Below are 21994 nucleotides of genomic sequence, written 5' to 3' on the forward strand. Positions count from 1 at the left end.
AAGTTTGGTCCCAATCCTGTGTTCCTTACTCAAGGCAAAACTTCAGCTAATTTAAATGGGAGTTTACCTAAGATATGCACAAGTTGGGAAAGTAGGGAGCAGAGGAGGTGAGAAATGAGGCAGTAACACAGATTTGTTTTTTATTTTGCATGTAATATTTAGTCTCAACTCCACTTCAGCTACGTTTTTGGTGCTTAAGGTTGAAAATATCTGTACGTTACTGCAGTGAAAAACACTTTACAAAGTCACAGTAATTTCTTAAGCAGAAGAGTTTATAAAGCAATTGCCATGCAGCAAATCTGTTTTTTTTTTTTTACTGTTTTAAAACATTGCTTAGTGACAAGAGTCCATACAGAGTTTTCAGGCTGTACAGGGATGCTGTTACTTTCAAGATGTGCAAAGATGGACTTTGCTTTTACCCACAAAAAAATTCTATTTCCTCCATGTAGCTTCCTTGCACTTGCTTTCCATGTTGTACTAGGCACACAACAGACACCTCCACCCTTTACCTTTCTCCCATGTTGTGCGAGGAGAGCTATGCCTTGGGGAGGCATGTGGTGCAGGTTTTGAAGTTGACCTTAGGACACTACAGGGCACCCCCCTCCTTGAATGTGGCTCTCTCCGTCTAACTCCTAACCACTCCACTTGGCATATTCCTGCTTTCCCTTTATGAAGTCATCATTGAATCCATATTATACACTAGACCTTCCTTTAATAACCAGCATTTTGAGTTGTTTTACCAACAAACCAACCAAATGTGGTCAGAGATACCAGGCTTTATGAAAACCAACATACTAAGAACAGTTTGGAGTTTCTGACCATGGTATCTTGTAGCTATGGACATCAAAAATGTTAGAAAAACATTCAGGAGGTGAGATCATTTCATTTTTGAGCCCTCATCTCTCCCAAATTCTATGTCCAATTTGCCTCAGACTTTTGAGAAAAATTGTACCCTATTTAAGATAATTTTTAATGAAAATTCAGGCAGATTGTCATTTTAGTGAAGTGTGAGGAGTTTAAAAAAGCGTTATAAAGGAAGGCTAGCAACAACCTGAGCTATGTCTCTTGCATCTTCAAAACCAGTAACCTGGAGTTGAGGGAGTTTATTGTTAAAAAACAAAACAAAACAACAACAAAAACCCACCAAACATTGTTTTGTTGCCTGAAAATAAACACGGGGGGGAGGGATAGCTCAGTGGTTTGAGCATTGGCCTGCTAAACCCAGGGTTGTGAGCTCAGTCCTTGAGGGGGCCATTTAGGGCTTTGGGGCAAAAATCTGTCAGGGATGGTACTTGGTCCTGCTGTGTAGGCAGGGGACTGGACTCGACTCAATGACCTTTCAAGGTCCCTTCCAGCTCTATGAGATAGGTATATCTCCATAGAATGATGATGGATAAAATGCATAACCCCATACCATTGAAGGTCATGTTGGAAAGAGACAGTGTGGTGGCTAGAACACACCTGGGTCCTGTTCTCCACTCTTTCACTTACTTGCACTATAAACAAAGGCAAGTCACGTCATCCCTGTGCCTCTGTTTCCAATAGTGCCCTTCATTCGACTTGTCTGTTTAGCTTGTTAGCTCTTTGGAGCAGGCTCTGTCTTACTACACCTCTACCCCGATATAACGCTGTCGTCGGGCGTCAAAAAATCTTACCGCGTTATAGGTGAAACCACGTTATATCGAACTTGCTTTGATCCGCTGAGTGTGCAGCGCCCCCCCCTCCCTGGAGCACTGCTTTACCGCATTATATCCAAATTCATGTTATATCGGGTCGCGTTATATCGGAGTAGAGGTGTTTTTGCATATACAATGTCTAGCATAATGGGGCCTTGATCTTTGTTGGGGCTTCTAGGTATTACCACAGTACCAGTAGTAAATATTTGATTACTTGCATATTTATATGTATGCATGTTCAGTAGCAAATTAAAGTGACAAATGAGTATATTTGTGAAATGTGTATTTAACTCTTTCGTCATTTAGGTTCCTGTGGCTAGAGCCAGCATTCTCTGGCTTATTGGGGAATATTGTGAACGAGTTCCAAAGATTGCACCTGATGTTTTAAGAAAGATGGCTAAGAGCTTCACTAATGAAGATGACCTTGTGAAGCTGCAGATCTTAAATTTGGGAGCAAAACTGTATTTAACCAACTCAAAACAGGTAAGAGTAAGACTATACAAACAAGCGATCCTTTCCGGCCACAGTAGAGTATATTTTATGCATTCTGCATGGATTAGCACTCACTTCTTACATATAGATCTAAAACAAAGAAGCTTTACATGTGGAAATTTACTACCGCATCACTGACTGGACCCAAAACTAGTAGCACACAGAACAGGAGGTCCATGTGCTTGTTGCCTTAGCACTAGGGTTGAGTGAAATTTAGCAATTCCATTTGTAGGGAATTTGACAAACCCTCCTTGATTTTCAGTTGTTTGGGTTAGTGCTTTTTGAATGTAAAACACCAAAGCAAAATGCTTTGTTAATTTTCACATGCTTTTGTGACCATCAGAGGTGCAGTTACCTCAAAACTGTCACAATAACCACTTCCCTTTTCTTACCATGTCATTTCATATTAAAAAAAAAAAAAAAAGTTTTTCTAGCCCTTAAGTCATAGCGATAATTGGAAAAACTTGAACTGAATGTAAATGGTGTAAACTGAATATACACTTATGCCAGCCTGAAAAAATAACTGAGAAGTATGAACTGCCCCATTCATCTTGATGAAGGCCCTGTGAATTGTCATTTTATGGCCATGGAATATAGCATTTTTTCACAAAGCTACAAAATGGAGTATGTTTGTCATGAAAGTTGCCCACTTTTCTATAGCCAGTTAGTTGCCTGACGTTTTTCTCTATCTCCCTGTCCTGCGGGACCTGCATGCTTTTTGCTCTCCAGCTTTCCACTCAACAGGAAGTTAATTGGATTGCAGGGAGCCGAACAGCAGGGCGGTCTTGATCCTATTCCCTTTCTCTCCTTTTCTGCGGCTCTGCCACTTGCAATCTGAGTTTCTTCTCTAGTGGACTCAAAGTAGAACATGCATTCGATTGTTTGCCAGCTATCAACATGCTTCAAAAGAGTTGTCACAGTAGTTATCAAAGGATTCTGTTGCATGCATATGGCCATTGAGAGGAAGGAACATTGATCCATTTGGAGGCCCACTATCTATTCTTAAGAAAGAAACTAAATTCTTCAAGTAAAAGGTTACGGGCTTACAAAATGAGAAGACTCTTTCATCCAAGGCAATGCTGTAAACATAAAAGTTCTGCAAGCATCATATTTAGGAGCCCCAAGCTGGTCCTGGTAGGGAAAAGTTTAAGAGCCCAATCTTATTTTAAAAAGTGGAAGATGCACAGTTTTAGTAATATCAGAAGCCATGCAAACAGTCCTATGTGGACTTCTTTTATTATCCTGCATAAAAAAATGCTTGACAATCTTCTTCACCTGCCTATGTCTAACTTAGACTCACTACATCTCTGGGTGATAAGACCACTATTTTAGCCTGTTACAAATCAGTTGAAGCCAGATCAGTGTGCAGTTTTGTTGGGGGGAGGGGGACGGGGGAGGGGAAATCAGGATAATGTGGGCTTTTAACATGTTTTGACAATTCATTAAAAAGCCCTCAGTGTAATGGGATACTAATGAGGTACTGACAAAACTAATGTAAGCCCCTTTTGTGCCATTCATTACGTGAGAGTTCAGGATTTTTATATGGAAGATCATTTTCCTGATTGCAATGGTTTCAGTTCAAAGCAAATAAGCATTATGCTTTAGCGATCAAAACACTTTTATACCAGATTTTACAAAGATAAATTGGTGCTATGAACTCATCCAAAGTTTTTTCCAAGGTGGCGTTAGAAGTTCCATCTTAAGGAGCCTATTGTCCTGCCAGTGTTCTTCTCATGTCTGCATTTGAGTCATTTCTCCACACGCTCAATGTTAAAATGTTCTTGTGATTCTTTTGTAGTATTCTGAAGCCCTTAAAAAGTCTGCCCATTTTTTGTTTAGAAATACTTAAGATTCCAGGTTTGTTTGTTTTTTAAAGTTTTTTTCAGTACTGCCCTTCTTTGTCTTGCCATGGCCCCATGAATTATCTCAGACTGTTTGTAGTAACAGCCATCTTTCACTAGGAAGAGTTTCATGCTTTCTCAAAATAGACAGGATCCCGAGATGGTTTTAGAGTGCTCTTGAAAATCTGTGATAAATCCCAACAGTGGTAAAAACTGAGTCTCTTCTAAAAGCCCAGGTTGTTGTCCACTAAACATGCTCCCTTCTTTGATCACTGGGATTTATCACCGATTCTTAGGATCCAGAGCACTTTTATCTATTTTAAGAGTTCATTTCAGTGCTCAGAAAAAATCATATGTACTCGTCTCAAGAGAATCCTCCACATAAAGTTTTCTCTGAAACAGATGCCTTCTCAGCCCCATCCTTCCAGCAGGAAAGTCATTCAGCTGCTTTGCTTTATTACTTATTGCAAATTAATACTCTCAGCTGCACAGTAGCTCCTTCCTTGCCTGTCTTCTCAAAATTGGACTTAGATACTTCTCAGTTTCAGAGAATTTCAGGAAATGTTTGTGGAATCAAGCTTCTCAGAAGGGAATGCCATATCTGCTGTCAACTGGAACAATTAATCTCTTCAGCTGTAGAATCAATGTGAAGCGGATATTGGTGCAAAACAAATGGTCAAACAGCAACAAACACTTCCTCATTTCTTGCTTCAGACTTATAGAATCTGGTCATAGTCTATTCCGTTAGCCTTCAACCCTCATAGAAGGAACTGACCAAGAGGTTAGCCTGAAATGGCAGAAAATAATTTTTCTTTGAGTTTTCCCAATATATATAAAACTCAGCATCGCAACAGACACCCTCAGCTGTTCCAGTATGTGTCATGAAGAAAGCAGCTTCCAATGCACAAATATATCACTAGACTTGAAGGATATGATTTCTTTTTCAACTGAGAATCTATCAGTAATTTAGTGGCTACTAATGTATCAGAGATTGTTTCTGTATTTTCTTGAGTGTGGCTTCCATTAAAAAGCAACAGAGAGATTACTAAATACCATTTGGTATATCCAACAATGTTACATTTTGTTATGACTAGCACCCCAACATTCTTTTTTAGATGCCTGGCTTGTGTGTCTTGCTTACATGCTTAGAGTCAAACTGATCACCAGATTTGGGTCAGGAAGGAACTTTCCCTAAAGTCAGATTAGCAGATTTTTTTGCCTTCCTTAGACGCGTGGAGTAAAGATCATTTGCTGGGATGATCCGGGTGTATTACACCTAATCAGTTCACTGCCATTGCAAGGCTTCAAGCATTAGTTGAATGTTGGTCTCTTCTCTGCCAGTGGCACATAATTGAGGACTGAAATGCTTTAGACTAATGAAAGTAATTGAGCTCAGTATATGGGTATCTGGGTAAAATGTGATGGCCTGTGACATACAGGAGGTCAGACTAGATCAGCTGTAGCCAAACTTATTGATTCTCCGAGCCACACATGACAATCTTCAGAAGTTCAAGAGCTGGGGCACGGTTGCTGGGGCTCGGGGCTTCTGCCCTGCAGGAGGCACCTGCTGGGGCTCAGGGGTTCAGCCCTGCTCAGGCTGAAGCCCCTAGCCCCCGGCAGGCGTGCCTCACGGGGCAGAAGCCCTGAGACCCCCCTCCCTGCTGGGCAGAAGCCCCTACCCCACCACCCTGCTGCAAGGCAGCAGTCCCGACCTCTCCCCCCACCAAGTCTGGTAGGTGGAGAATGGTGGGGTGGGCTCCGTGAGACTCACTTTAATTATAAAAGAGCCGCATGCAACTCACGAGCCACAGTTTGGTCACCCCTGGACTAGATGATCTAATCGTCCCTTCTGGCCTTAAACTCTATGAAATCTATGAAACAAATATCCTCACCCAAACTTGGGAGGGGGTATATTTCTTTTTAACTGTGCTGCTGTGATATGCTTTTGGAAAAATATCTGACATTTTATCTTCTCATACTACAAATTAAATTTGCTGGACCTCTTTATCCTATTCCTCCAGAATAACTTGTCCACTCAAATCCTCTTAATCTCTCATATGATTTATTCCCTTTGTTGGGAAAGTTGTCATAAACTGATATGTATACATTAGTTGTAATTTTTTTTTGTTTTTGTTAATCGAGAAGCCATTATTTTTATTATTTACCTCCACATATATTCTAGAAAGTTTGGTTGCTTTGTCACAGGACAAGAGCAATTAGTCTTTCCATTCAAATTTCCATATTGAATGCTGCATATGATACTCTGAGCAAGTTATTGCTCTTGAAGGAAACTCGGAGACATAAAGCATTCTTCTGTGGGGCTATTGGAATCCAAATTTGCTGTGTCTATATGATGACTGCAGGACATAGAAGTTAATTGTATATTTTGGGATTATGTAATCTCTTTTTTTGAATGGAAAGATTCTGCTCGTAAGCAAAACTAAATCTTACAGGACCAAATTTATTCACCAATGCTGGTGCAGGGAGGTATAAAGTGCTGTCTCCATGCCAGCAAGGACCTATGTTCCCCAGTGGCAATTTACAATTAAAGGCCGTAATCTTCTCCACTCTGTTCTGTTGGAGTTTCTGGCAGGTTGAGAGGGGGTTAGTTTTAATTTACAGCCAGGGAGCCCTGATAGCAAATTTTGCAGAAGGGATAACCTGATTTAGTTTAACCTTTGGCACCTGAGAACCCCCTTTCCAAGACAATGCATTTCATTTGGACTGTACAGCATAAACACTGCATGAGTCCAGATGATTATATGTTTTCTGTCTGATATAAGGATACAATTTTATTACTTTGTGTATATCATAATAAAAACATTCATTTTATAACATGCAAATTTTATAAAATAAAGAGAACTATCCCTTTTTCAGAGTTAATACGGTACCATGAAAGGATAAGCCTTTTGATAGAATCTCCATTAGGTGCCCGATAAAAGTGGAGAAGGGAAAGGAGGAAGAGCCCACTGAAAAGAGAGAACACTAAGAAGTATACTTTTCATCATTAGAAACTGTATTTTTTTCAAATCTTTTGTTGATATGATAGCACATCTTGTGATATATTTACATACCCCACATTTTCTAGAGGAAAAATAAAGTTCTCTGTGTTTTTATTACTTTCATTTTTACACCAATTAATCAAAATCATTCAGAAAAAAATATCTGCATCTATGGAAAGTCATATAACCCTATTTTCACTATAACAGTGGAAATTGTTAAAGTGAATGTTTCTAGTAAATTTTACTTTACATTGACATTTTTAGACACACATTGGTATCAATTTCTATCCCACACTATTAAAACTCTTGAGTTATTGTTATAATACAGCACAAAAATAAAGCTAAATGCATGGCAAAAAATAAAATATGCAAGGAGCTTTTGTTTTTCAATATACAAAATTCCCCTTGACAAATTTAGGGTTTTTTAAAAAAATCCCTTCATTATTCATCAGTTTTGAATGGTGCACTGAAAATTTATTTATTTGTCAGATCAAATTATTTTTAGCAGTTTTTCTTTTAATGGCTTGGAAATGTATTTATATAAGTGGTTTGCAGCTCTATCTATTCTCTTTACACTGTGTTCCGCAAATCTAAGTTTTTTGCAGCAGAATGTTCATGTTTTCTGTGTTTCCCTGTTTTATTAAAATTAAACTGAATTATTAAAATTACTCAATTCCTGTTAATATTCTCAGACATCAAATTAGGAAATCCTATTATGCTGTAAAAAGCTGCGATAATATAAGTTGCTCCCTTACATAAATAAATAAATGACCGGTATTACTGAAGGCTTTAAGCTGCAAGAAATAAATGGAAGAAGTCTTTTATCCTGGTTTTTAGAGGGCATCAGCAGCTTGCTTTTATGAAAAAGTAACAGCTAAATGCACTGCAAATAATTTGCAGTAATCCAGTTCAGTGATTCATGTGTCTGCTTTAATGGGTCATAATTCAGGGTAAAGTAACTGAGTGCAGTCAGAGTGCAGACACTGCTTATGCCAGGGACAGTATCTCTTCATAAAACACACCTCAGCAGAAGCAGTTTGCCAGCCCCCTAATACCCTCTGATGTTTTGATGTCCTGCATATTTTTCCGATTAAGTTTTGAGTGCCATGTTTTTAGTTGTATTTCCACATTCATTATCCTCACGTAGACCCTTCAGCGGGTTTGCCATATATGATTATTTTTTTAATGATGCCTTTCTTTCCACTTCAGCAGTTTAATAATCTAGCACATGGCTGCTTCTCAGTACTCAGCATTCACCTCCCCAGTACAGAAGAGGACATGTGGTTTGGCTTCAAAATTCCATTTGCAGCATTAGAAATGCATATTCCCTATGGAACAACATTTGTTTGACATAACCATTCATTTTTATTACCTCTTTAAATATGTTTATCCAGAGTTATCAATAATCATAAATAACTTGTATTCTCTTCTTGTCCTGTTTTTTTTTTCCGCAGACAAAATTGCTTACCCAGTACATACTAAATCTCGGCAAGTATGATCAAAGCTACGACATCAGAGACCGTACAAGATTTATTAGGCAGCTTATTGTTCCGAACGAGAAGAGTGGAGCTTTAAGCAAATATGCCAAAAAAATATTTCTGGCACAGAAACCTGCCCCATTGCTTGAGTCTCCTTTTAAAGGTATGACTGCCAAAATCATCTGCAGAATGTTTATAGCCTAAAGCAATGTGGCAGCATAGTCTATTTCTAATGTGCCTAAAATTGTGTCACTTAGCAAATACAAATGAGAACAGTATGCACTTTGCTTAATCACTTGCTTTTCAACAAGCAAGGTTTAAAGTCATAACAACATCTTGGTTTGTATGTTGCCCACATATCCTATTTACCTAATAATCCTGAACATGCTTATCGATTTCTATTCATGTTGGGTTTAAATTTGGTTTGAATAATAGAAAGTATATATCTCAAGTAAGAGTAAACTTCTCTTTTATTTAGAGAGGTCTTTGCCACTCAGCAAGATTGTCCACGTTAATAGAGGGATATTAGTGTAACTATTGTTAATATATTATCCATATGAAATTTAATAAAAATTTAATCTATTCAGATTATTGTTCAGATGTGGCTATTTCCCTGATACTTGTTTTCCCTAGGTATTTTTAAAAATCACAACTACTATATCGTATTCTCTCCTATTAAAAAGTTATCTTCCCAATTAAAAATATAATCTTATTGTGGTGCTTCTTCGCCATTTTAATTTGTATATAGTTATTTAATCCTGCATTTAAAGCTCTAAAAGCAGCTTCATTTTGAAAAAAAAACTATTAAAATTCTGGATGTGTTTGTGCCAAGACATGTATATGGATTGTTTAACTGTGCTGTCATTCTTAATATTCACAGTAAAGTAATTTTTAGAGAAGCTACATTTCAGAGCAACACCTCTAAACACACTGACTGATTAGCTTTTTTATTGACCATTATGGGGGAGATTATTGTAATCTATGGACTGAAATCAGTTTTTTGACCTATGAAGAGCTTCCTAGTTTATATTTATTCCATGACATTTGAGGTAATATAATGCCAATTACCTTTAGCCATGATTAAGATTGCTCTTTGTGATATAGAGCTCATGTTGTTTGTATATTTTCCCCTCTCCCCCCTTTTTTTAATAGATAGGGATCGTTTCCAGCTTGGTACCTTATCTCATACTCTGAACACCAAAGCCATCGGGTACCTGGAGTTATCTAATTGGCCAGAGGTGGCGCCTGACCCATCAGTACGAAATGTTGAAGTAATTGAGTTGGTACGCTGACATTAAGAGTAACTTTGTTTAACGTATTTGTAGACATTTAAGATAAAATAGTCTTGTTATATAAAAGATTTTCTTTCCTTTCAAAATGGTTTTAAATTATTCTTTTGATTTGTATAAACTGTACATTGAATCCACTCATCTTATGTGGCCTACATCTGAAATTGGAGACTTCCAGGTTTTAAATATTTATTCTACATGTAATATTCCTTTTCATGGGGGAAAAAATTAGACGCTCCCCCACTGTGATGCAGTGTGTGTTTCCTCATGGAAAATGTTCCTTTTTTCTATCTTCCTCACGGATATTTTTTTACTCACTTCCGTGAGTTTTCTTCACCTTGGTTTATTGAGTTTTTGTAAGTTGTGCAGCAACATTTTGATTGCAGTTGATGGTGCAGAAGTTGCAGTAAAGGAAACTTCTTCCCATTTAATATAACCTTTAATCCAATCTAAGCCTAAACAGAAGAAAATAAGAAAGTATCATTATAAACAAGAGCAAACAATGGACTCAAAGATAAACCGTGAATGTGTCCTTTGCATATCTTTCACAGTATAATGGGGATGGGGAAAGAAACAGTGGTATGCAAAATCTATTCAGAAAACCTGAAATGCACAATGTATAACTTTTCTTCATCTTCTGGTGGGATAGTCAGTTTTTGAATTAAGAATCAGTCTTCCACCTTCATACTAATTTCATGCTTATATTGTGAACTCAGAGCAGGGCGTAGTCTTTCCATGTGTTTGTATGTCATGTAGCATGATGGGTCCCTGATCCTGAATGGAGCCTCTAGGCTCCACATGTATATATGATGGGTTGGATTTTATTTTTCAAAATCACCTAACTGAGAGCACAAGTCCCATTTTAGTCAGTGGGCTTTTGATTTTTGAAAATCATGCTTGTGTGTGTAAATTACTATTATGACATCAGAGGTGAGATACACAGCCCCCAAAACAGAAAAGCTTCTGTAAAGGCATGTGATCTCTGTCCTGAGCAACTGCCAGGCTAAATTAAATATGATGTACTTAGCAGGCAGTAAGACAGCAAGGGACAATGAAGCAGCCGATAAGATAAGTTACAAGGGCTAGGGCGTAGCATGTTGTAAAGAGTTGGGATCTCTTCTTTAGTAAATGGATGATCTGTTTGCTACTATTCCAGCTGAAATTGCAGCAAAAATGGGTCTTAAGGAGGGACTTGAATGAGGGAGGTCTGTGGGCAAGCTAATCAGTTCAGGAAGGGCATTCCAGGGGTAGAGGAGGGCCTGAAAGAAGGTATGAAGACATCTTTACACCTAATATTGAAGATAGTAAAGTGTTTGCCTGCTGCAGTCACAAGAAATTGATCATGTGAGATATCCACTTGTTTCTAATAGAGTACTGTTGAGGGATCTTGACACATGACAATCCTTCTCCAAGGGTATTGCCAAGTATGTCCTTGGGAAAATTCCTTACTGACCCCAGTTTTGCAGTCTCTATAATACGGTGTATGAGAGAGAACCTGAGTGATTAAGCATCTCAAGGTACCACTGGTGTCCAAATAAATGTTTGTTTTTTTTCCCCCTGAATATGAGTTGGGAGGTAGAGAATTCAAATGTAGATTATTCTTTGAGGGGAAAAAAACATTACCAGAAGTGCCAAAGTTTGTACTGAGTTTTAACCAAGTCTCTCTGGTTCCTGTGTTCATACAATGCAATAGCATCCAACCCTATTACCATAGCTTCCTGTTCTCTAAATTTTAATGTGATTTCCAAATCACTGCCACCACTGTGTAACTGACTTGCTCCACTCTACTAGCTTAGCTGGCTATCAGAGTGTTTTTCCCAGGCTACAGCAATCCTCTACAGGTCCTACACTGCTCTGTTCCCCTCCCTCTCCCATGGTATAGGGGATTTGAATGAGGAGAAAAGGAAATGGCCAGAACGTGTGTGTTCTGGTGAGTAAAAATTGCCTGTTTGCGGGGGGGAACATTGTAGCCTAGAACAAGATAGAGCAGTCCTAAGATTAAACTTAAAACTTGGGGGCCCTGAAGGTGGTATATAGCCACCTTTCTCATTCTTTAGTCCCTCAAGGCTTGTGGAAAGCTGAGTTCAGCCGGACCCAGTGATCTAGTACTCCTGGTTTTATAATACAATCTATAATAATTTCCCTTATCTTACATATAATATTCCTTTTTGGAGACAGTCTGTGATCCCATTGGCTTTCTTCGCCACATTGTCTCTCTTTTCCTACATAACTGAATATAGAAGTAAATTATTTTACTGAACACTTTCAATTTAAGTTTACATATGTAGAAACATTTGTGATTCACTTACAGGGAAAAGAATGGTCTGTACCATTAGGCAAGGTAAAGAAAGAGAAACCTACAGAGAAGTTTTACTCTGATTCAGAGGAGGAGGAATCAGCCAGTACTACTGACACCGGTATGTATGTGGCTACTAATTACGAGTCTCTATGATGTATCATACCGTCAAAATGTGGTGCCATTACAGCTGGAGCAGTTAAAAAAACATCAGTGTTATGTATAAATGGGGGAATAATGCTTACACTTAACTTCATGGCAGCTGTGTGATAAGTACTAATTGTAAGGCTAATGTCATCTGTAAGTATGTAAATTGCATGAGTTTAATAAACTTTACTTTGTTTCTTAGTTAAAATACATGGGAAGGCTTTACTCTTATCAAACTTGACTGATCTTGAGAGGTTCTGCAACTCACTGAAGTCAAATGTGCATACTGTTTAGGAATAAAAATGCCTACAGACATAATTGGAGGGAGTTGCAGATATTTATAATCTCTCAGGATTGGATACCAAGTGTTTTAATTGGCTTTTACTGAGGTATCTGTTTTGGCCACATGCAATGGCATGTTAATACCCAGCTACGCTATAGTGCAGCAATACTCAGACTGAGGCTTGAGAGCCACAAGTGGCTCTTTAATGTGTATCCTGCAGCTTTTTGCAGCACATGATATTAAAACAGTGTGATTTAATTATTAACCAGTCAGGATACTTTTACTTTGTTATTAACCAGTTGTAGTTGATAAAATAATACTTGGTCAATCTCACTCAGTGAGAATAATAAATAAAAATAATAATATAAAACTAAATATTTCCCCTGTCATGCTGTTTAAATATGAATATATAATACTGTAGTAAATGAAACGATGAATTCACATGACTGTGGCTCTTTTGGTTGATGATGATTAGTAATTTGGCTCCTGAACCACTGAGGTCTGAGTATCACTGCTATAGTATATTTTACTATGTTTTCTATTAATGGAGGTTTGGTTGCATTATGCTCTCGCTATAGAGTACCAGACTTTCTATTTATGGAGACATTGGGCTAATGATGGGGGAAAGAATGGCAGATGGCTCATTTCAGAGGTGTTGTGTGAAATAAGTGAAGTAAGGAACTTTGTGTCCAAATACTCCAGTCCTTTAAGGGTACTTAAAACCACATAAGCAGCTTCTTGAGGCTGCCTCTCTCCACTGCATCTGAATATAGTTCAGACATAGTGGGCAATCAGGACCTCAATGTTTAGCATTTGAGAATCAGAAGAATTAGCATGTGTCTATGTAAGGTTGAAATGCATGGAAAAGAGATGTTTTCACATCTGAATTCCCCCTAAAAAATGAGTGTATCTTAATAGAGGAGAATTATTTAGGGTGATTTGTGGATGAAGCTAGAAAAGGATACATTTAAGTTAGACATTAGGAATGTTTTTCAACTATAAGGTTAGTTAGAGAATGAATAACTTATTGAAATAGGTGGTTAAATCATCGTCAATACAGGTGTTCAAGATTAAATTAAATACTTAGGCAATTAGTGTGGAGGGTAGTCCTTCATTAGAGCAAAGGCTTGGATTAGAGGATTCAGGAAGTCATTTCTTACTCCTTGTGTTTACATATATTTTTTTTCAAGAGTATTGGAAGGATCCTGGTACAACTAATTAATTAAGTGTCCTAATTTGGACAGGTACAGTACTGTGTGTTCAAGAAGAGAACAGCCTTTTGAAATAGCAAAATTTACGAGTTAGGGATAAAGAAAAAAAAAACAAAAAACTTTTGCATTCTGGGTAAATATTAAATGAATCTGGTGAATCAAATTATGCATTTCTTTTTTATAGCTATATACACATTTGGGCTGCACTATGTATTACATATATAAAACTATATTAATAAAAATGTAAGATGCAGTGTTTTTGTGTTTTTAGAGAGTGAATCTACTAGTGAAAGTGAAAAAGAGAAAAATGGGAAGGAAGAAGGCAGCAGCATGGAGAATAGTGAGAGTTCAAGTGAAGAACTGAGTGACAGTGAATCAGAGAGCAAAGAAGGTAGTGCAAAGAAAAAGTTCAAAACTACTGAGGAAAGGTAAATATGTTGTGTGTTTTTATCCTTTAAAGAGCATTTCAGAATGCTTTGTCTGTTTTGAATACCAAATTAGGCTACTTTCCTGACTCAGTGGAAATATCTGAAAACATTGGCTTAAAAGAGCCGTAGACGCCCACACATTTTGACATTACCTTTTTCAGTATAATTTGAATGTATGTGTTTCATATTTTCATTAACTAAACTCTTCTTAAGCTGAATTTTCATATCTCAGTAGCAAAATCTTGGGGTGGCTTTCTGAAATAGAAGTAACCTTGGACGGCTGGTTAACGGATCAGGCAGTTGTATGAAACACTTAATTACCTTTTGCGGCAATTTTGCTGAGGGCTAAAATTAAATCCTTCAACACTTTGCCATTATGTAACTAAGACAATTGATTTTTCTAAATAATGTTATATTAAAAAGATTATGATCCAAATAGTAGAGGCAAGGGCTGTGAAGGGAGACAGTTATAAGATATTTAAGTGTTAGCGTTTTTTAAGACTGTCCATTATTAACAGCGTTATAATGTATTAAAGTATCATTAAAATTTTGAGTAATTGGGGCTAATACCTTGGATTGTATGAATCTGTTTTTTCCACTGCTGTCAGCAAGTGGCCTCTGCAGACATGATCGCCCTTTACTCTGTAGCCTGCTGCCAGCTCACTTGATGAGTTTGCAGCTCAGCTCAGTCGTGGCTGACAGCGCTGATTGGGGCGCAGTACGCACTCTGCTCCTTTTATTACAGACAGTAATTAAAGCAGCTCGCCCTGCCACTTCCATAACAAACACAGCATAATGCCCTAATTATGACTTTATTAATTTAAGTCAGGATTTAATGATTTTAAAAGTGATTTATATTGTTTTTCCTGTTCAGAACAAATGAAATCTGTAGGTTAAATTAATACAGGCTTTTCATCATTGCAAAGTTAAAAAGCTAGTTACCAGTAAATTCTTTTCATTAGATTAACATGTGAAATTCTAAGTAGTAAGGTAAACAATGATTACCCATCAAAATTGAATGATGCATAATAAAATAATACTTTTATCTTGAAAAACTTATCTTAAAGCTAGAAGCTGTGTTTATTTAAAACAAATTGCTTTACTTATTGAACTAAAAGAATATCTGTCTCACAATGGATTCTTTTTTAATGCAAATACTGTTGTATAGGTTCCATATAGGGACTGTGAGGAAACAGAGATGGGTTTGGTTGGCACCAGTTTTGATTGGAATGAATAACTATGTTTAAACAGAAGAAAATTGTGACTTTTTTTAGTGACCTCATAAATAAATGTTCGTGGACGGTTTTTGTATATGCAGTTTAATTCTTATGTTCCTTCAAAAACCTCCCATTTGTTTCACCTTGGTTTTGAAAAACAGATATGTTCTTGTAACAGTTGCTTTCTACATGGGGCTGTAGCGCTCTTATTCCATTTTAGATTAATGACACGTTAAAGCTACTGCCTTAAGCACTATTACTTTCCTTTGGTTCTAAAAATATAATTTTTAGAGTTAAAATATAATACATGTGCTGTGTAGTATTATCATATCTCCATTTTTAATAAGTTAGAATCATATTAGGTACAGAGAATTCAATTCTAAGAAATACTGATTTTTTTCTCCCAACTTTTTTCTGTCTCCTTAGATTTTTTTTTTTTTTCTCCCTGTAAAATATTTTGCATCTTGTGGAACAGTAGCATCACAGGGCACATACCTTCATTTCCCCAAAGACTTAGCAAAAGTGTAAAATTTATTTAAAACCCAGAATCAAAACTTCCATTAAAAATCCATGCTCTATATAGTTGCCTTACTCTTGTTGAGTGGTATCTTGCCCTGTGAAATATTCCACTGAGATGCATGGGCTATTTCAGTAAGGTACTACTCAGCATGAGAAAGGGTGTGAGAGTGTGGCACAACAGTAGCACTGTGTGTTGGCCCATTCCAGCATCAGACCAATTCTTTTTATAAATATGTTTCTCTTTCTAGTTAATTTAATTTAGAGGCATGAATGAACAATAGTAAATTGACCAGAAAAGAGATGTTGATTTGCCCCCGAAAAAGCTTTAAAATCCATCCAGATTCCTTTAATCAAAGCTTACCTAGTCTGAAAGTTTCTCAGTGTAATACGGTAGACACATTTTTCTAGAAAATGCCATAAATTTAGTACACCCAGACATTAGTTATTCTCTTAATAGTTATTGATGACTTTGTTTTTAGTGGTGGTTTATGACCTTTCCATTTTATTGTTCTTTTTGAAGTGTATGTGATTATGTAATTGATGGGTTTGGATAATGTGGTAAGATAGTTTATTTAGAGATACACAGTAATGTCTATATAATTTTGTGGATCTGTCTTGCTGTTTGTGCCATCTTCACCAGGTTTCAGTTGTAATGAGAGCCTGGTTTATTAAAGGTTTAGAATGCCAGAGTGTAGAACATTTTCTGAGCGTTTGTTTTCTATATGCTGGTTTCTTTTTTACAATCAGATATTGTTCATTATTCCTGGACTTTAAAAATGAATGAAGAACCTGTTCTTTTTACACATAGTGACTCAGATGACACAGAGAAGAAAACAAAGATGATTTCCAAAAAAAGGGAAAGTTCTGGTTCCTCTGACTCAGAATCTAGCTCAACAGAGGAAAGTTCATCGGACTCCGAATCGGAATCTGACTCTGAAAGTGATGCTGAGTCTAGGAAGCATAAAAATGCTATTGCCTCCAAGGTAAAATCTACATTACCTGTATAAAGCTGTGTCCAGTCATTCATGTATGTGTACACGTCTACCCCGATATAACATGAATTCGGATATAATACGAAATTCGGATATAATGCGGTAAAGCAGTGCTCGGGGGGGGTGAGGCTGCACGCTCCGGCGGATCAAAGCAAGTTCAATATAACGTGGTAAGATTTTTTTTCTCCCGAGGACGGCATTATATCTGGGTAGAGGTGTATTTCTATTTTTTAATGGGCTCTGGGATGTAGAAATTCTGAGCTTATACTGCGTGTTAAAAATTAAACTCCTTGTATATCTAACATATATTTGAAAATACTGAAAACTTGGCTGAACCTTCTGTGTGTTCCTGGGGCCAGAGTTCAATCTCAGTTACATCATAAGAACATAAGAAAGGTCCATCTAGCCCAGTATCTTGTCTTCCGACAGTAGGCAGTGCCAGGTGCCCCAGAGGGAATGAACAGAACGGGTAATACCCAAACGATCCATCCCCTCCCCGCCCCTGCACCGCCTTCTCCATCTCCTCCCCTGAGCGTGCTGTGTCCCTGCTCGTCCCCCTCCTTCCCAGAAAGTCCAAAGCGCTGCCAAATAGTTGTTAGGTGGCTGGGCAGCAAGAAGTGCTGGTAGGGAGGGGGAGGAGCGGGGATGCAGCGCGTGAGGGGGAGGAGGAGATGAGGAGTGCTTGGCTGCCCGTGGGTGCTAAGCACCCGCTAATTTTTCCCTGTGGGTGCCCCAGCCCCGGAGCACCCACAGAGTCGGCGCCTATGCTTGTCGCTCCTTCCCAGCTTCTGGCAAATAGAGGCTAGGGACACCATTCTTGTCCATCCTGGCTAATAACCTTTGATGGACCTATCCTCCGTGAATTTATCTAGTTCTTTTTTGAACCCTGTTATGGTCTTGGCCTTCACAACATCCTCTGGCAAGGAGTTCCACAGGTTGACTGCATTGTGTGATGAAATACTTCCTTTTGTTTGTTTTAAACCTGCTGCCTATTAATTTCATTTGGTGACCCCCTAGTTCTTGTGTTATGAGAAGTAGTAAACAACACTTCCTTATCTACTTTCTCTACACCAATCATGATTTTATAGACCTCAATCATATCTCCCCTTAGCCATCTCTTTTCCAAGCTGAAAAGTTCCAGTCTTATTAATCTCTCCTCATACGGAAGCCATTCCATACCCCTAATCATTTTTGTTGCCTTTTTCTGAACCTTTTCCAATTCCAATTAACTACTGATTTCAGTGTAGTTATTTCATTTTTACAACTGAATTCAGAATCTCAGCCTCTGTTTAGCTGTTGAAGTCCCCTTGTGCAAATAAATTTAGGGCCAGATCTTCAAACGTGCATGTAAAAAGTCATATGCACATTTGCACGCCTCTGCGTAAGTGCACAGATACCCCCAGTGAATTCTAGTCAAAGTTTGCATGCACATACCTAAGTGTTTTGGGTATTTGCAAAACTAAGAGCTTGTCTACACAGCGTGTTAAAGTGCATTAGAGGAGTCTGATTTGTAGAGCTAACGTGCTGCCTTCTAAGGGTCTGTCTGGTCAGCTTGCAGTAGTGAGCTTCCCAGCCCAGGCTGACAGGCTTGGGATACTGGTGCTCGCACTAGCACGCTAAAACTAGCTGTGTAATCAGTGCTTTGAAGTTGTGGCTCAGGCTTGAGTTCAGGCTCTAAAGCCCACTTTCATCCCAAGGCTTCAGAGTCTGAGCTGCAACTTCAAAGCATTTTATACTGTGGTTAGAATGTGTTTTATTTCATAGGAGCGGGAGTATATAACGTGTTGTCACTTCAGAATTGGGGAATACTCCCAAATTCCATGAGATATCTCATAAGATGCATAAAGTCCCAAGCTCTCAAATGTGGCTTTTAAGTTGGACTCTGAGAAGTGTCAATGTACAAAAATGGCACCATCTCACTCAGAAGAGCTGTTGTCTGGGTATGCTCAGTCAGAACAGCTTACATGAGTGGGGATGGGAAAGAAGTTACTTACTTTTTTGCTCAAGTTAACATTGCAAAGCTGCAATAGCTATGTGTCTGTGCTGGATACTGTTCCTTCTTGCATATTAAACAAATGTTTGAAGGCAGTGATTTTGCAGAGCTATAAATGAGGGCACTGTTCAGCTTGCAGAACCTTTATTATGGATGGCAACGCATGAGAAGGAAAGAATCTAGCTCACCTCTCAGATTTTGGCTGAATTTGTAGGCCTGGAAATTAGCAAAGTAATTTTTTACTTCTAAGATGATCAAAATCTTATGTTCGAGTCAATGTGAACGTAATAAATGTGAAACCCAGGCTGACTTGTGGGGAAGAGGAACAATGAAAATTTCTGTGAAACGCTTTTTCCTATTGTCATCCAAAATGTTTTGTTCATTTCTACCCATGTATTTTTTATAGTAACTTCCAGGGTAGAGCCACACTTGAAAAGTCTCCATTTTAATTTTGATACGTTTATTTGAGCGTTAGGCATTTTAAAAATAAACCAAGCACCTTTCGTTCAAGATTCCTATTTATTTAAAGACCAGTTAATATAATCAAAACAGATGTCGCCTGACACTATTGTTGTGGATATGGAAACAGTGTGACATGTATACCACAATATGGATAAATGTGAAGACTGCAACTTCATTTAAAAGATTATTTGACAAGGAAACCACTCCCCAAACTACCTAGCAGGGCTGATCTAGTGCTGATTTCAACTGTGCGTGAGTGGCCTTGGTTTCTACAAACCTGAGCGTGAGTCCAAGGGCAGTGCCTCCTCTCCACCCTCAGGCCTGCCCAGGAACCCTGGCTGGAAGCCAGAGTTCCAAAATATTCCCCTCCTCCACACAGGAAGTAGGAGAGATGAGATGAAGGGAGCCCATACACTGCATGAGACATGGAGGCCACACCCTCACTGTGTAATATTGTGCTCGGGGACCCTGCCCAAGCAGCTTGTTGAGTTACTGGACCTCATATCACCAACTGCAAAACACACACCCCAGGTCCTACAGGATAGGGGATGGGGGTGAGGGTAAGTGGATGAGAAAAAAACACCAATCTCTCCTTTACCCACACGCTGCAGAACATCAGGAGAGAAACCAATGGGAGCACATGTAGTGCGGCCCCAGTAGCCCCAACCCCCTCTCCTCTCCCTCCACCCCCCAACCAGGGGAATTGGTCCCATTCATATTGCTTCCATACTCATCAAAGACTTGTCCTGGTTAGCAAGGTGAGCACAAGCAGCATTCCAATGCCAGCAAGTTTGTTCGTATGCTCTACTGCACTACTACCATGTCACACATTTATTCATTCTAGAAAAGATTTTAGGTAGTTTTAAAAAATGTTTTTAGGAATAAACTTTGAGCATGCCTTGATTTTAAAAACTGACAAAAAAATTGTTTGTTTTTGAAAACTGGAATATTTCAGTGAAAATTTGTGAAAAATTATTTTTTCTTTTGAAAAAAATTCTGGAAAATATCACTTTCCGACCAGCTCTATTACTAAATACTTTATAAGAATAAAAAGCCTTTGATGTATTTAGGTTGCCTAAGACTTTCCATTATAAAGGATTCTTTGAGAAGCTCTCACACCTCTGTTGTGTGCAGCAGACCTTTGATATTAGGCAGTGGGAACAATCTCGAGCTACAGAAGTTCCTTTTCTTTGTCCCATGAAATTTAGTTTAGCTTTTGTTGATAAAAACTGCTAAAAAGGCCATTTCCCATCTCTGACTTGCATTTCTCAGGAAAATCTTGGCAGTATGCCAAAATAATAACTAAACTTATGAATATTCTAATGTTGGGTTCATGCTGGCACAACAGTGCATGCACTATAACAAGAGTACCTGAGAGCTTCCAGAGACCTGTGGAGTGGGAAGGAAGAAGATAGACAGATAGGCACACCTTCTACCCCACAGGCACCACATGGACAGGAGTGTCTCTTCCAATTGATAGGTGGTAAGGGTTAATAAAGAGGCAGAGAGTTGAGGTGGCTATTGGGATCTCACCTACTTTTCTGTATATTATAAAATATCCTTGTCTGAATGTTTTCTTTGTGTTTTACGAAACCATAACTTTTTTAAAGCTGGAAACAAAGCCATTAAACCTCTAAGCAAAACTTTCAGTGATTGAGGCCACAACTGGGGCTCTCTCAGGGCTACTGTTTTGGATGCCCTAATTTGAAATCCTTATGCATGTGTTTTTAAGCTTTGATTACACTGCTCTACAGCCAAAATGCTTCTGAAATAAATGTAGTCAAACTTTACTAATTCTGGGTCACTGAGAAAGAAAATGATGCTTAAAATTGTTGATTGGCTCTAGTTTTCAAGATATGCTATTGGGTCAGTATATACGACCCTTGACTTGGGAATGGCGGAGGATAAGTGAGTTATAAAGGGAAGGGATCTCAATTTAAACCAGAAATGTCTAAAATACATCTTTGACTGGATCTATGAATAAATCTATGACTGGGTTTGGACAGTACTTGCTTTTTAGGCAAAACAATGAATGATGCAATCTGAAGCTGGTATTGCATCATACATGATATGAATTGCATCATGTTATTCCTAGAAGTCATGGACGATGCAATCATAACGAAGCTTACATCACTCTGCTGAACAAATTGCCCTATATCAGCTCTAGAATTCATACAGTGTCGTGCTCTCTTATTTGTCAGTGTTTGATTTTGCAAAGGGACACATTTCTGTTTAGCCCAAAGTGAGCAGAGATGCCTCGTACTTGTGTGAACAGTGCAGATAACTTCTGCTATGTTTGTGGTGAAGTGACTTTTGCATCACAAAAGCGCAGTATAAGCACTATGGTTAACAAAGCCTATCACCTTTATTTTGGCTGCGAAATTGGAGATCAGGACAAGAGGTGGGCCCCACACATATGCTGCAACACTTGTGCAACAAATCTTCGCCTGTGGTTGAACAGGAAAAGGAAATCTATGCCTTTTGCAGTGCCAATGATTTGGAGAAAGCCAACAGATCATAGCAGCAATTATTTCTGCATGGTATCTCCAGTTGGGAAAGGTGTGTCAAAGAAGAAAAAGTGGATTGTGCATTATCCAAACATTCCATCAGCTATACGCCAAGTACCCCACGGAGAAGGACTGCTGGTTCCTGATGCACCAGAATCATT

The 21994-nt window shown here is 38.4% G+C and overlaps 1 protein-coding gene across 2 annotated transcripts in view; it reads left to right on the forward strand.

Moving 5' to 3' along the window:
• The window catches only part of AP3B1 (adaptor related protein complex 3 subunit beta 1), a 282184-nt gene that overhangs the window by 163550 nt on the left and 96640 nt on the right, over positions 1-21994 (forward strand). For both annotated transcript variants that reach the window (XM_034773780.1, XM_034773779.1), the window contains exons 15-20: positions 1983-2159; positions 8466-8652; positions 9642-9772; positions 12090-12195; positions 13987-14143; positions 16688-16862. In XM_034773780.1, coding sequence (XP_034629671.1) covers positions 1983-2159; positions 8466-8652; positions 9642-9772; positions 12090-12195; positions 13987-14143; positions 16688-16862 — 933 coding nt within the window. The remainder of the gene's footprint in view (positions 1-1982; positions 2160-8465; positions 8653-9641; positions 9773-12089; positions 12196-13986; positions 14144-16687; positions 16863-21994) is intronic.

This window comes from Trachemys scripta, chromosome 6 (genome assembly GCF_013100865.1).
Source record: "Trachemys scripta elegans isolate TJP31775 chromosome 6, CAS_Tse_1.0, whole genome shotgun sequence".
In the NCBI taxonomy this organism is placed as follows: domain Eukaryota; kingdom Metazoa; phylum Chordata; order Testudines; family Emydidae; genus Trachemys; species Trachemys scripta.